Consider the following 16526-nt stretch of genomic DNA (forward strand, 5'->3'; position numbering starts at 1 on the left):
CTCGCGCTTCGCTGTTTACTAGTACGTTGTACACAAGTACCCTTGGTGTTGGTGCTGGTGTGCTGTACACCGTCATCCGGTGTAACAGCTACTGTACCAGTCAGTGGTACCAGTCCAAAGAGATTTTAGGAGAAAAATCTCTTTGTACCAGTCACAGAACTCTTACACAAGAGTTCTGTGGTACCCATAGAGCTGCATTTACGTATAATACAGCTCTATGGTGGTACCAGTGGACCTGCGGTAGAGTGTAGTAGTACACTGTACACTGTACACTGGGATAATGGTGTCTTGGATAGCCAAGACGTAGTTGTTGTTGTTGTCTTGAAACGCAGACCAAGATGTTTTTGTTGTTGTTTTGATTTTTAAGGCGCGTGTGAATATTTACAACGAGAGTAAACACGGAGCTCAGTCTGATTCCCAGACGGTTTGATTGTACTTGTGAAAAGTAGGCATATACAAAATGTTAGTCTTGTGCCATTGTGTATCGTTGACTAGCATGAGAAGGGGGAAAAAAAAGATGCGAAAGGTTATTTCTTCTTCTGGCGACATGATTCAAAAGGAATGATTCAAGGAAAGCAATAGCATATAAATTGAAACAATTTATATCAGTAGCCCCTTACACGTGATGCTGTCTTCATTAATTATATAGACTTCTAGGTCACAAAGCGTGTCTTGGCAGTATAGGCCCTTAGTACAATTCCTTTGTGTGCCCTGCTTGATCTGGTAAGTATAGGTCTAGGCCTATACAGCATAACACTAACGTAAGTACCACGAACATCATCAGGGACTCCAACTTCATAGACTTAGGCCTACATTTTCATGGAAATGATTCTTGTTAACAAACTATGTATTAACAAACAGTTGCATAGCACACAGCAAGGAAAGAAGAGAGTATACTTATTGATAATTGTTATGCTCTTATTCAATTAGAAAGCGAAGAAGAAATTAGGAACCACTAAAACAGTGTGTCCAACTATAAACATGTATTTCATCTTCAGAGGATCAAAGCTGATATATACAATATTCATTCTCGTAAGGACTCTCAAACTGAAAATGAAAGTTCAGCATCAGGGAGAATAAAAAACGGAATACTAGTAAGATTTCTTTACTAGCAGAACATTACTGCTCACCATTATAGTTTTTGTATGCATGGGCAGTATGTTTGCTCCATAGTGCTGAAACTAATTGTTATTCTTATAATCCATGGTGTAAAGACACGTTCAAAAGTTTCACATTCCGATGAACATGAATAGTGATGAATAACATGTCGGAAATCATTTGAATGTTTTGTAATGCTGATATTGAGCTAAAACGTTTGCATTTAGATTTGAAAATACTGAAAATGGTCTGATGTTACAAATAAATTTGGTCTGACGTGGAAGCATATAGAATAGGCTATTATAACTGATATAATATGATTTTTGACGAATTGTGAAATTGTGAAAAGAAGATATGCATGCGTTAATATCAATTGCAAGACTAAGCTAGTACTTAGAAAGATCTCAAACATTTTAGTAGAGAGAAGACAAGAGTAATAATACCCACCAACAGGCTCGTAACGGGGGGGGGGGGGGGGATTCAGGGGGTTCAAAAGAACGAACGACCCAGACCCCTCCGCAAGCGAGTATGCAGGGTCGTCTTGAAAAACAAAAAGAACCAACAACGACAACGACGACAGAAAAATTAGAGTGAAAAATTTTCTTCCCAAATCTCCAAATGCAACAGATGAGTGTTTCTTATTTGTTTTCAAATGTTAACAAAACCAAAATCCATATTTTCATAAGGTTGACCCGCATTCCCTCTTCGTCGTGTGGTATATCGAAGGGGATATCCCCACTGATCGCTAATTAAAGTATTAACAGTAACCTTATATAGTTGGCATACATATTGTGTTCTTAGTACACCCTGTGATTATCCCTTACGGCTGCCAGCACGTCTGAGGTCATGAAATAGTATTACATAATACAAAATGGCTTTCAATCAATCTAAGAGTACGTTACATTCATATTGGGTAATTACAATTTTCTTATGTGCAGGAGAATCGACAGAAGCGCAGATGCTTGTGGGGTATATTGGTGTATATTTTAGGAATCTACAGTATCAGTAACATAGGCTGTAGTTTAGCAGATAATGACATATAGCAGAGTATAGTAGAGAACAATGAACCAACACTTGCTGTCGGGCGAAAGCTCGGTGGTCTAGTGGAGATGACGCCGGTCCGGTGATCAGGAGGTTGTAGGTTCGAATCCTGCTCGAGTATGTACGCCCATGATTTTTTTTTTCGTAATCATGGCTACTACTAAGACACTGATCAATTCAGTGCTTTTACGTCGATGTAGGGCAATTTGTCAATCAGTTGCAATGTAGCATAGTGTTATGTATACAGTGTTTACGTGCAGACGGTATATCATAACATAACACGCATGTTAACAGGCCTATATATATGCTGTATTTATACAGTGTGATTTTACTTTGAAGTAGGGCCTATACACATAGTTTACAGCTGGATGTAAACAGATCGACAGACATAGGCCTATAGTGCTGAGAGTAATCACCCTCCAAGAAGTTATGTAATAACTTCATTACCTCAGCACCTACTGCGATGTATAGGCCTAGTTACCGTAAGTTTTCAATTGTTTTCTCGGTACAAATTTACACGCATTATTTCTGTCACTGAAGAAAGTGAGATTTGCGTTTATATATCATTTTAATTGTGGAAAACAGAAATGAATTTGAACTTGAACTTGAACTAAATACGTTTCGTAAAGCTGTTGTTCAATTATCGTTTAGTTGATTTCAGAGTCATAGGTTTTGCTTGTTTGTTTTTATTTTGTGCAGTCTTAACGGATGACTCATCGCATTCTATACAATCACAAGGTATTTCAAAGAGAAAATCAAGATCTCCGATAGAACGAAATAGCCCAATTACTGAAAAAAAAAGGCAAACTCTGTAGCGAAAGTGGTTGAAGCAACAGGCGGGTTTTCAATCCCTGATGAGTTTACCCGCCAAGCGGGTTTGTAAAATGCTCCTGAAAATTGCAACGGGCAAGAGGGCAATAAACAAGAAAGGATTTGAAAGTGCGCCCTCAGGCGAAGAAGCGACTGATGGGAGAAACATGGAGGTCATGGAAATGTCAGACACCGTGTCTCTTTGTCGGCGACTGTCTTTGTATACTAAACCAGTATAATGCCATTGTGTTGAACCTGTTTCTGATCCAAATTATGATAAGTAAGTACGCAAGAACTACAATATGACAGATGAAGTAATAAAACAAGCTAACCAAAAGCGTCAATATTCTCCTCTTGGTATTTTTGCTTCCGTAACTTACAACCCATGAAAATAGTTATGACCTTTCTCCATCTGTTTCGTTTATTTGAAGATTTAAACAGTTGGTCCCTTATTTACTCCTTGACTTTTGCTGTAAAAGAAGGAGGACTATTAATTTCATCAGAGTGCTGCACAAAAACTCGCCCCTTTTTGGATGAATGAGCGTATTTTCGTCTGGCTCCTTATGTAACCATTAACTTTCATAAAAGAAATCGCAGAAATCTTCTAAAGCTTTAACAATGTTTATCATCTTAGTTAACCCAATCGTTTATTCACAGTATATTTGAATGTTATAGTAAGCTAACTTCACACACACACACACACACACACACACATATAGGTATTATATGTGTGTATATGATGATTACATAATATATTTTTGTAAAAGATAAAAGTATACGTTGATTCATTTTGAAGAAACACATTTTCTGAACAAGTCTTTCGTCAACATTAGTGGCGCCCCTTGTGGATGTAAACTTCTCACGCAACTGAACTAATTGTTACTCCTTCCCTTTCGTGACAAGAGGAGACGAAGCAGAATGATTCATCAAAGCTTTGCAGCGACTGCCGCATAATATAGGACAGACAGAGACAAACAACAGATTGAAAATCTCCTTATTCACCTAGTTTATGCAACATTTTGACGTTAATTCCATGAGACACGGAATGGGGATGAACTGAGGAAAACAGACTGTTTAGAGAGACGGATGATGCAGACCTGTTACAGTTGACCTTGTATATACTACATCTAACATTATGTATATGTATAATATATGTATATATATATATATATATTTATGATAAGATATGTTTGTATATACACACGGATATACATACATATATATATATATATATATATATATATATATTTATGATAAGATATGTTTGTATATACACACGGATATACATACATATATATATATATATATATATATATATATATATATATGATATATATGATATGATATGCATGTCAGAAAACATCACTTTACAAGGATGTCGTCACAAAACCAACAAGCGATTTAGAAGCTATAGGTCCTATAATGGTAAACTCATATGACTGATACAACTTCGTTTGACTTTTGAATGTTATACATACTAGTACATTAGTTATAGTCGCATAAAATGGAAGGTAAGTGACATTTTGAGCACGTACAAACTGGCAAACACGCACACACTCATACACACATACACACACACACACACACACATTCGGAGCTTTCAACTATGTGGCACATGTTTTACAGAACCAATAATATTGTGACCAGCATATAATTATATGGGCGTATAATTTCAATTATTGACAACTTTCAATGAACAGCTTTATTGAAAAATCAAATTTGTCCTCTCAAGTTTAGAACATCAATTTCAATTTCAATTTCACTACATTTCTGATTTTTTGTATAACTCAATGTTTACAATCGAAAATACGACGAAAGCAATGATATTTTAGTAAAATAAGATTTTCTCTTAATCAGAAGAATATCGCTTTATCTAAAAGAGATGAAAATCCTATCAATGATATAAAACGCACAGTGTATAGCCATGAAAGGACATATAAATGAACAAATGCTTCATCGAATCAGTAGACTTGCTGAAAAATACTTCAGTCATTCCCTGCATGTCTAATTTAACGAACCCTTTCGCTGATGTATACAATTTACATTTCAAGGTGTTTTGCGGTTTCTTCATCTAATTTGCGTGATATCCACACGAAATAGATTTTCCCGACCGATTTTATCGTCGTGTTTCTGTGATCTTCAATTTACATTTTCTCACGATTTTTTTTTTTTAGATCTTCATTTTACATCTTTATTTTCAGTATTTGTGGTGATATTTATTTTCATCATCATTGTGCATTATATGATCCACATCGTTCCACAATTTGATATTCAGCCGTTCGGTTGGCGCCATGGGCATTATCATGATAAAATAATGTGATGATTTTGATGAAAAGAAGGATGCTATATTGAAAATCAAATAAAACGTTAAGCAGTAGAAAGATACAGATGAAGAAAAAAAAAGCATGATCACGATGGTGAGGAAATTAGACTAATATTCATATATGAAGTTTAAATAGACTACTATAGTAATTAAACGCTCTTGTTTTTGTTTAAAGAAACTATTTGTATTCAATGCGTATACGAAATTGAAAACTCAGATATTGATCGCTCAAAACGAGATTTAAACGTGCTTTGAAGCGCTTACCCGCCCGTCGCACTAATTTGAATACACGGATTTGGAAATCCATGCCCAAACACGAAATAGAATGCCTATATACATAAGAATTTTAACTTTACAACCATTCGGATTGGTGATATTTTACAAAAGTCACTCCACCGCTTCTACATAAAACATAAAACGAAAATGACTGATGATTAATTTTACGAAATGTACTGTAGAGAAACACCATTCTCAACATTTGAATTCAATCTAATTCAATAGTTTATTTATTTCCATCATCAAAAAGAAAAGAAAAGAAAAAGTTGACATAATCCAAAGTGATAAATTTTTTTTTCATTTCTCTTACACTCGTCTGATAAAGGATTTTTTAAATACAATATAAAGTATATACACGAATGATGTCGTAAAAAGAAACAATGCACTTTGCCATGGCAACAAAAATAGTAAATAATCACAATGATGGAAAACAGTGTTCCACTAAAAAAGCCAAGCTTGTAAGACGTGGAACACTGGAACAAAACAACAACAGCACCAATTTGTTATACCAATAAAACATATTCATTTTGAAATTCTTCTATATACTATTGTACATTACTCATTGATATATGATGCTGATACTATGAACAATACTTACTAGGATTTTAGAATGCAAACGTATAAACTATGTAACATATCACATTTTGTGGCACAGACACTATGGGGCCAGGTATGCCAGGAAAATTGAACGGAAAGGAAGATATGCAATCGGCCACAAAAAACATAACAAAGACAACAACAACAATAACACAAAACACAGAAATAACAGAACTTGAGGAAATGCACTCAGACAGATACTGGACAACGAAGAACGAGGAAAAAGGAGCAGGGAAGAATAGAGAAGGAAAAGGAGAGGGAAAAGGAGAGGGATGGAAAAGGTTTGTGGACACACTACAAAATCTCAAGGAAAAGTGAAACATGACGGGCTTTTTCATTGAACAGAATTAACTGGTATATTTAGAAAACATTTGAAATAGAGGAGCAAGTTGGCCTATATAATTTCTGTTTATGCAGCATTATTTCATTCACGGAGTGTTGTAAATGTATAACTGAAATTCTTGAGGACTCTATGAACTATACAATCGCTTGTATCATTTCAAAAAGTGTTATCGTACAAACGTATTTTGCTCTATCAAATCCTCCGCCTCACGACCCTTTTCAAATGTAATGTCCGCCACATCCAAGTGGTTAACTGATTTCTTCTCTCTTTGCAATAAAGTTGCATACATATATGAATGCATTCTTCGTGAAAGCATGAGAATGTTAAGCAGAGGGGTGAAGGTCGAGGTTTGAATTTTCTTCAGTTTGTCTCCCTCTACAAGTGATATTTGTAAGATCGCAACTGCTGATCTGTAATTCAAAAACATGTCAGAAAAAAGGAACCACGGGACTCGAACCTGATGTGTATACTGCTTTTCGGACAGCGACACTACCACCAGGCTATCCCTGTGGTTGCCGGCAGTAACACGATGAACTTGGAACATGCTTGTTGAATTTCAGATAAGCAGTTACAATCTCACAAATTTGAATGACTTGAACGACCTTTGTCAATACGTATTGATTATTTAAGACATTTTAGTCTACGCATAAAATTATCCCATAATAGGCCTATAGAAGATCCAGCAGGGCCCTGTTTCATAAAGCTGTTCGTAAAGTTACGAACAACTTACGAGCGACTGGTGATCAGTTCTGATGTGATATACTTATCAGAATTTCAATAATTCAGCACAAGAACTGATCACCAGTCGCTCGTAAGTTGTTCGTAACTTTACGAACAGCTTTATGAAACACCCCAGGGCTCTGCTCTGCGACATGCTGCGAGTTATGATGAAAAAGGAGCAGACTTATACGAGCTCGAAACAGAAGAGAAGTGCGCGCGTAAATCCGACCAGACCCATAGCTCGCGCAGCGGCTGAACTTGGGCTGGTTCCATTTTCGCCCGAAGGGTGTGTTCTTCAAGGACAGGGTTAATAAGTGCGCTTTTCTTTTCCAAAATTCGATTAGACTGGTGTCCTTGGGGACGCGGCCAAGCGGCAGACAAGAAGAACAAGTGTCGGGGAGCATATGCTCGCAATGGAGCAAATGTCAAACCAATGGAGATGGGGGGGGGGGGGGGGGAGGGGTTTTCGTTGCTTGATGTAAGATGAGGATGCTGTGGTGGGGCGGAACGCATTAATATTGCAAAACAGAAAGCATACAGCTCGTATAGGCCGGAAATTATAGACAATTTAGAGGAGAAACGAGATCTATAGCAGTGTATGAAGGGAAAGGGGATACGCAGACTGCAAGACAGAAAGAAAGCACCAACGTAAAGGCTTATAGGTCCTAAATAAGCGTATCTATGTACTATATTCAAGTGGACTGGGAATTCAGTAATGTATCATAATATTCATATAATATTATTTCTTTAGCATTCATTCTCATTCCAACTTTCGTAGATCGACCGCTTTGTTTTATATGTTTGAAGTATTCTATGAATAATGTCTCCTAGCTGGATTTATGTATAGGCCCTATATTCCATTTTGTCATACTATGCCTCCTATAGCTGGATATCATGCATTATTTAATTTTGTTATAATTATTTTATGTATTTTTTCATTGAGAAGTATGAAAATAAAATTGAAATTGAAATATGAAGGGGAAAATGTTATAAAGAAATGTGATATTGAGCATAATGACTGATCCCGCATAATATGTATGGTTAATACAGAGATAGAGAATAGCATCAAATCTAAGTAAGTTGTCAAATAGACACAGGACAACATTATCATTACCATAGGGCCTACCTGGATTGATTACTGAGGTAGACTATACAATACTTGCATATTATGACGTTTTTCCTCCATTAATGGAGTCCTAACTGCAGATTGATCTTACGTAACGTATAGTGGCCAAACATTTTATAACTTGGTATATAATCGATAATATTTACTGTTACTTCATATTCACGTTGTAGTGCACTATACATAATTATGACGTCATAATTATGGTATAGTTATCGATAGCGTGTGTTACTCAAGTATTATCGGCATGTGCTGGCTTCACAAGACCGTTGTGTATTATCACGTCTATTATATCATATTATACTGCGGACGGTGATTATTACACACTTCGCTGTGTTAACAAACCACAAAACTGTTATAGAGCAGCATTTACATAAATGAATACGATTTACAATCTTTCTTTTTAAAAATGTATTTTAAGAGAATATAAAACAAAAATATGCCATGCACTATTTCGAGTCTCTCGATGACAGAAATGCCACTTCTTTCTTGGTACATGTATTACGATAATTCTTTTCTATACACTTGCACGCACATTACAGAGAGAGAGAGAGAGAGAGAAAGAGAAACTTGCTTTAGACAATCCCCTAACACATGCACACAAGCTATTTAATCAAAACATTCATATACACATATGCCTCTGTTGTACAGTACGATTCATAATCACAATCTATCATTCATTATCATGATTTTTTTTTTTCTGGAATATAACAGGTATTATAATAGAAAGAGAGGGGGATAAAGTGAAGTAAAGAAAGAAAATGTATATACAGAAGGAAAAGCAATACAATACATTGAATACAGAGCAGAGTCGAAAAGATTAAGAAAATTATACTCGTCCTTGCCATTCTCTCTCGGTTCCTTCACCCCTCTATCCCTTTCATCTGATTAGAAACCATTTCCATGTTTCTTCCCCCGAGTTTTTGACCAGCGTCACCTATTCATTGGAGTGACAAACAGATGAGACGTACCCAACGGGGGCAAGTCGATACACTGCCGGCATCCAGCACGAATATGAAGGCGCTCTGATGAATTTAATTGTCGTCGTTTTGACCGCAAAACGTGTTGATTTGCAACTCTGTGGTCGAATTACCCATTCAGGAGCGCACGCTTCGATTGTTGAGATGTCGGCTAAGACACCACTAAACGCGTCGCTCGTCGAAGATTATGATAATGGAAGATTGCTACACTGCCTCGGCGGAACTATCGCGACAAGTGACGTCACGACTGAGAAAAAAAGGCTGCCTAAACCATCTCAGGGGTGCAAATTAAAGAGCTAACAGAGAAGGAGTGTGTATTAATAAGCCTCGTCCTTGCCATTCTCTCAAAACTCCCCCCCCCCATCACTCTCCTCTGATTAGAAACCATTTCCCTATCCATTTCTTTCTCCGAGCACCTCCCTGCTCCGAGTTTTTAACCAGCATTTTATTCAGCTTATATTGCGTTCTGCCATGGATACTATACACAATATGAGGGACTACGGTACTCCATGCAGATACCACGTGTTAAAACTAAAGCCTGTGATCGTAGTTTCTCATTTTATGGGCCAAAGGCATGGAATATATACCTTGCCAAATGAACTTCGCTTATCACCCTCTGTTTTGATTTTAAAAAAAAATAGAATTTGAAAAAGTTCTTATTTTCCCTTAGACTTTGAATTTGAATGTAAAGCGCATCGATTGATAGTTGATTGGAAATGCCATATAGAAAAGACAATATTATTATCATCATTATCATTATTATTATTATTATCATCATCATCATTATCATTACTTTTACTACACTACTACTACTACTTCGTCTATATGTGCGTTTGCTTTCACTTTATGTTTATTTCCTTCACTCTAAAAAAAAATCCGGGTCAGAACTGACCCGGAACCGGTGCCGTTGGGGTTACCCTCTGTTCCGGGTCAAAAATGACTTGGAATTTGGTCATGAAGACCCGGAATGGGATCACCCTGACCAAATCCATGACTCTGAATGGGGTCATAATAATCTTACCCCAGGCATTCCTTGTCATTTCTGACCCGGAACGGGATGTGACCCCAACGGACCCTTTCCTGGTCAGTTCTGACCCGGATGTTTTAAGCAAAGAGTATAGAACATTTGGTTTTAAGAGTGTCCGTCTTATCGACGCATCACCCGCACCATTTATTCGTCCAATGTCCTTCCCTCCTTGTAACATAACTTTGTGCGCCGTTCTCCTAGAGGACATTACTTAGACATTTTTCATATGTTGCAATGTAATAATCAGAATAGTTATATTATTATCATAATAACAATAGTAGCGATATACAAAATCATTAGTATGGATATGTTATTATTGCTATCATTATCCGTAATTACTGTCATTATCATAAATGTATTCATAATTGTTGTGATTATCATCACCGTTATCAATAACTGATAATGGTGTTGTAATAAGAATTAACTGTTCTACATGCATGCATAGAAGTAATGATAGCCGCATAGGCTATACAGCAGGTGACCCAAAGAACTACACTTTTAATGCCATCACTCAGCATAAACACAATAAACCGCTCCATATTCACCTCTCTGCCCCGATAATCTCGCTGTACATAGTGATGATGAATGTCAGTGGAAAGAATGACGTGAGTAAATGGTGAAATATGGGATGACCACTGAATTATGGATCACAATCACGAATATACATGAAGAGTGTCTGTACTAAAAAGAACGTTACGTTGAAATTTATGACTTGATGTAGGTGATGTCTTGTTTTATTTATCTGATTTTCTTTTGTTTTGCTTTCAAGACCGTAGTAGTTATGCAGGACGAGTGTAGGCCTAGTACGATAGTTCACTATCGTTCGAAGATGTGAATCCTCTCCGGAGCTCCGTAGTAAAAATGAATGCTGCCATCTTGTGACGAGGGCCTTGCAAGTTGGCTGCTTGCCCAGCCTTACATCATGCAGTAAGATGTCAACAGAAAATTCCCCGATCAGCAGCAAGATTATTTTTCCTCGCAAGGCAAATGTTCCGCCGTGTACCAACGCTGTTACACGTTCGGAGTTGAAGTGGTGATGTAGTAGTGTAGAGAGAAGTGGCGCTTATGTACCAAACCTCACTGGATCATCTTCCCGGCACCTCCGCGTGTTCGACTTGCCTTGCTCCGCCCGCGGCGCGGCCTTCGTGCTTTCTCAGTCAGGATATAGAACTCCTACTGCGATTCGCGAAAGAGTGGAAACCAGTGGTGGTTACAAACCACGAGAGTTTTCACGGATTTGCGTGGTATTAGGAATACACCATCGACAAATGATTGATATTTTGCTACAAGTTAACTTCAGCGTTCCAGCCGAGCAGTTGTGGATGAACTGTAGTCGTGGTTGGATCATATGCCGTGATTGAAAGCTGAAGTCCTGCGCGAAACTAGTGTAGCTCAACGTACGGGAGGACAAAAGTGTGTGAAGTTGAGTTAATTCAACGGAATCCTAAATCGCTACAAGCTTGCGTTAGATATGGATTAACTATCATCGGATCAACTTTTTTTGTAACGTGTTTCGTCAACTCCTCATCGATACGATGGATTCTCTAGGATCTAAACTTTATGCTGGCAAGAGGCGACGTCGTCCTGCTAAACGGTAAGTATGATTTTGGGTTGTGTCCACGATGTCTTTCATATGCAGTGGCAGCAGACGGAAGCTGAAAGCGTAGTAGACGACGGAGCAGAGCGGATCGTTGTCCTTTGGAGTACGGGCAATCGCCCGGGGCGGGAGTTGTGATTTGGCGACAATTCCACCACAAAGCTCCACCCGACCTCGTTCTGCAATATTCTGGTGGAATGAAAAGATGTCTACGCCACATGCGTTACTCACCAGTTCCATAACTGCCCAAAGATACATTTTTGTATGATCACAGGTTATTTTTACCTGTGACACACCAGTAATTATTTTAGACATCAAATTGTTGACATGAAAAACATGCTTCATTTCCTGCATGTATTGTAACAGGCAGGTTGTACACAACTTTCCTGATTATATCATCATAGATTCAAATCTGAAAATAACTCAAACAAGTCACATCACACACAATGGAGCATTATGCCACATTAAAAACAGTGTGCTGAACTGACCTTTGTTCATTATTATTGACACAATTTGTCTCTTATTTTCTTGCTGCCCATCGTACCCCGATGGGTTCTGCATCCTATATTATATAATTTCTATTTCCAGTGTTTTTTCTTTTGGATTTCCATCATGTCATGTTGTGCAATCAAGATACATTGGTGTAGATGATAGCTGCACTGGCATATGGATGGTTTCTGTGATTTCTTTGAGTACTTAGGTAACATTTTCTTTCTTCTTTTCTTTTTTTTCCCCCCACTAAAAGTAAAGGCAGTTGGTGAGTAAAATGTGATCATTTCAAGAATGATTATGTGGGCTTAATTTGCGTCATTTGGCAAATAACTGACCGCCACTTCTCATGAAGATGGTTGCCTCAGTTTTAGCCTTTGAATTTCAAAAGAGAACAAGAAGTTAACACATGCTGATATCCTTTTTTATCAACTTTTAGAGGCAAAAGTATTCTACCCATCTCACAAGATAATATATGTTGCTATTTTACCACATAGTTAGAGTTTTGTTTAGAGACAGTATATACTTTCTTGATTATTTTTTGAAAACTGAAATGAAGTCAGCTAGTCATCAAATTATGACAATTAGCCAAGATGTTTTTTATATACACAACTTTGATTGTTTGTGTGTGTGTGTGTGTCTGTGTGTGTGTGTTTCCTGAATGCTTTCTGAAGTAACAATGCCCTTTTTTAGGAAATTAATTCAGGTGCTGGTTGAAATGTGTAATTTGATACCAACACAGCAACATAGAAGTTTTGAATGGTTGTATCATTAATTTTTCTAATCTCTTTTAAAAAAACTGGAAAATAGTTGTTGCTTTGGAGATGGCAACAATCAGTTTTCATGTTGGTAAATTATATAATGATTAAATCTACAAAAATCCAATTTTATAGATATATGATTTTCATCCCATTCATGCACATGCCTTGCAGGACACATTATCGCAAGTTCGCCCCCCCCCCCCCAAAAAAAAAAAAAAAAAAAAAAAAATCAAGTTGGACTGACTTTTTCAAACATGGTGCATAGGCTGTCACAACATTTAACAAATTTTTTTTTTTTTTTTGTGAACACACACAAGAGTAGATATTTTTGCATCGAAGAATACAAATGATTTTCAAAACCCATTAGGTTCAGATCTATTTGCACAGGCCTTTTGTACAGTCAGGGTACAGTAAAAGATACTTCTCCCATAGCCAAAGCCCTTGCCACAGTATTGTTTTAACAGGTAAATAATTCTGTTCTTTTTAACTGCCTGACCGGGACTTGCAGGGGACATTCCATGAAGCGCTTTGTCCGACAAATTTGCTCTCAGCCAATCAGATATATCAGGATCTTATGAGAGTTCATCAGAAAAAATATTTGACAAAACTCTTCATGAAATGCCCCTCCCTTACCCCCCCCCCCAATCAGATATATCAGGATCTTATGAGAGTTCATCAGAAAAAATATTTGACAAAACTCTTCATGAAATGCCCCTCCCTTACCCCCCCCCCCCTTGCCCTTGGCAAGCCAGCAAGTAGGCATGTAGTGCCATGTGCACTGTATTTTGTTGATATCAAATGTTTTCTGTTTTTTTGTCAGGTAGAAATCCATGCCAGTAGTATTACTTTTAGATTTCTGCTAAGGAGGAAAAACCTATTCTAGGTGATATTTCCTGTTATGTACAAGTACTGGTTTCGGTTAATAGGAGACGACGATTTATCGTGTAAAACATTAGTGTGCAGGATGTTGAAGTTGCCCTCCAACTTTACATTACAATTTGATACTTGCCGGCATCAACCTTGCTTCAGTGCTTGAGAAATGATTCATGTGGTTTGTCTCTTTCATTTAAAGAGCACTTAAAATGTGAAGGCATACCAGGATCAGTATCATACCACATGCTCGATGGTGTGCCCTGGATTACGTACAAAGTGTAACGTTCGTGTACATTTGCAATGATTTAAAATGCTAGAATACATTTATGTTAAGAGAATGAACTTATTCAGTGCCCTTTAAGTAAGAAAAAAAATGAAGAAAAGTCACTAAACATTGAGCATTGACTTTGATTAACTTGAATTTTGTGAATTTAGTTTTATGGTGGTCATTAAATGTGTGGTGCAAACCTTGAGACTTCTAAGTTTTTATGTCGACAGTATACTTGAAATGTTTGAAATGAAATGTTAAAGTCTGCTTTATGAAACTAGATCACTTATAAATGCTGGAGGCACCCCCCCCCCCCCTCGAACAGAAAGATGCATGATATTTTGTAGCAGGCTACATCATGCTGAATTTCATCAAAACATGCAGCGATTTTATTTTACAACCATCCAAACATTGAGGCATTTCCATGATCAGTGATCTATCAAATGCTGCAGGCCTGAAGTATGAACAGGCTACAATACCACAGTACTATACATGAATACATAACAGTGCTTTATAGCCAAGTCTCTTTCATTTATAAATCAGTAAGGAGAACAGAAGCTGATTAGAAGTGCCTTTGTATTTCAGAATTGAATGATGGATTAAAGCTGAAGGCCTACCAAACCAATTATGCAATTTGTACATGTTACAATGTATTTGTGCCTCCATTACTTCAGTTTTAAAGTTAAGTCTTTACTGCTCTACCACTGTTTGTTTTCCATTTTTAGAACTTTGAAACACTTCACTGACTTTGAACAGTTCGTTTGATACAATTCAAAGTGCATGGAATGTGATCATAAATGTTGTATGTATGAGGAAACAAGATTCTGTATTTCAATGTCACACACACTATGTACACACACACCCACACCTACATGCAGTACAATATTCACTCAGAAATGACCCATCAAATGCTCGCATACATACTCGCTTGTTTCAAGATGATCCCTGCTTTTCATCAGCTTGCTTCGGGCAGTAATTAGCCTTGACAAATTCCATAAAACAACAAAGGCTATTATTGTTCTAGAGTTCACTGGCTTTAGAAAATGCCTCTGGAATGCAAACAACAAAGGTAAGTGAGAGAAAGAGATAGAGAGAGAATATGGAGAGGGATATATTACGTGCAATATGTGTGTGTGTCCTATGATATGAGAGAGAAACAGACAAATGCATAGATAGATAATAGAGGAAGGGAATATAAAAAGGGAGAGAAAAAAGAGGGAATGGAACTGTTTTGCTACTACCTCACTGCCTTGTAATTTCTTAACTGCTGCTTAGACCCGACATAATGACCGCACTGATGAATTTAAATTGTAGCTGTAAGCCACACAACAACGAAATCCCCCCCCCCAAAAAAAAAGTTTGTCAACAGATTTCACCAATGAAAAGTAAACATTGATAGAGATAGTTAAAAAAAGAGAGAGCAGAGAGAGAGAGAGAGAGAAAGAGATTGAAAAGAAAGAGAGCGTGAGAGAAAGAGAAGAGAATTTGAACGATTTGTGTATTTTTGCATTCTTCTTTCCATAGATATGACTATAGCAGTCATTTATATTGTATTACCCCTTTATCCAGAGCCAGCAAACGGGTCAACTTTTTAAATTATATTGGACAATATGGTATTTAAGGTTTGATCTCAATAGGGCACCCCTTTAAAAAGTACACTGTAAGCATTTGAACCACATTGTTGAAACCAATCGCTGTGTAGCATGTTTGCTACAAATCAAGAACTGCACTTTCTACAGCAATATGGCAGGCATTCAGCACTGTAAAAATGAGGGATTATATCATGTTACAAATCATAAAATTGTAGATGAGAAACTGGACATATGATGAGAGGATTCTGTGTTCATTGTCACTAAATTATATGTCCTAGGACAATGACCCACAATGCCCATCCTATCCCAGGTGTTAAAATAGGTACCAGTTAATGATGGTTGCAGTGGTAAGGCTATCAGAAATATTTGTTTCTGTAGAGCAAATTCTGTGCAAATTCTCATAATACAGCAGTAGGCATTATTATCACTGTTCTATATCTTTATATAGTAGTAGTAGTACTAGTTGTGTAAGCATAAACTGTTTTTACTATGTGTTAGCCTTGCTGTGAAAGCTCTAGATTTCAAAGGAAATTAAAAATAATTTCTGCATATTTTATTTACAATTTTTCCTGGAACTACATAGTTTTCTAACTCTACATATTGTTATC

At 37.1% G+C, this 16526-nt stretch overlaps 1 protein-coding gene across 1 annotated transcript in view; it reads left to right on the forward strand.

Moving 5' to 3' along the window:
- Window positions 1–11873: 11873 nt before the first annotated feature.
- The window catches only part of LOC140242953 (aryl hydrocarbon receptor repressor-like), a gene marked incomplete at its 3' end in the record, with an annotated part of 134897 nt that continues 130244 nt past the window's right edge, over window positions 11874–16526 (forward strand). Inside the window, exon 1 of the mRNA XM_072322697.1 lies at window positions 11874–11932. Within this exon, the coding sequence (XP_072178798.1) occupies window positions 11874–11932 (59 nt within the window). The remainder of the gene's footprint in view (window positions 11933–16526) is intronic.

This window comes from Diadema setosum, chromosome 19 (genome assembly GCF_964275005.1).
Source record: "Diadema setosum chromosome 19, eeDiaSeto1, whole genome shotgun sequence".
Lineage (NCBI taxonomy): Eukaryota > Metazoa > Echinodermata > Echinoidea > Diadematoida > Diadematidae > Diadema > Diadema setosum.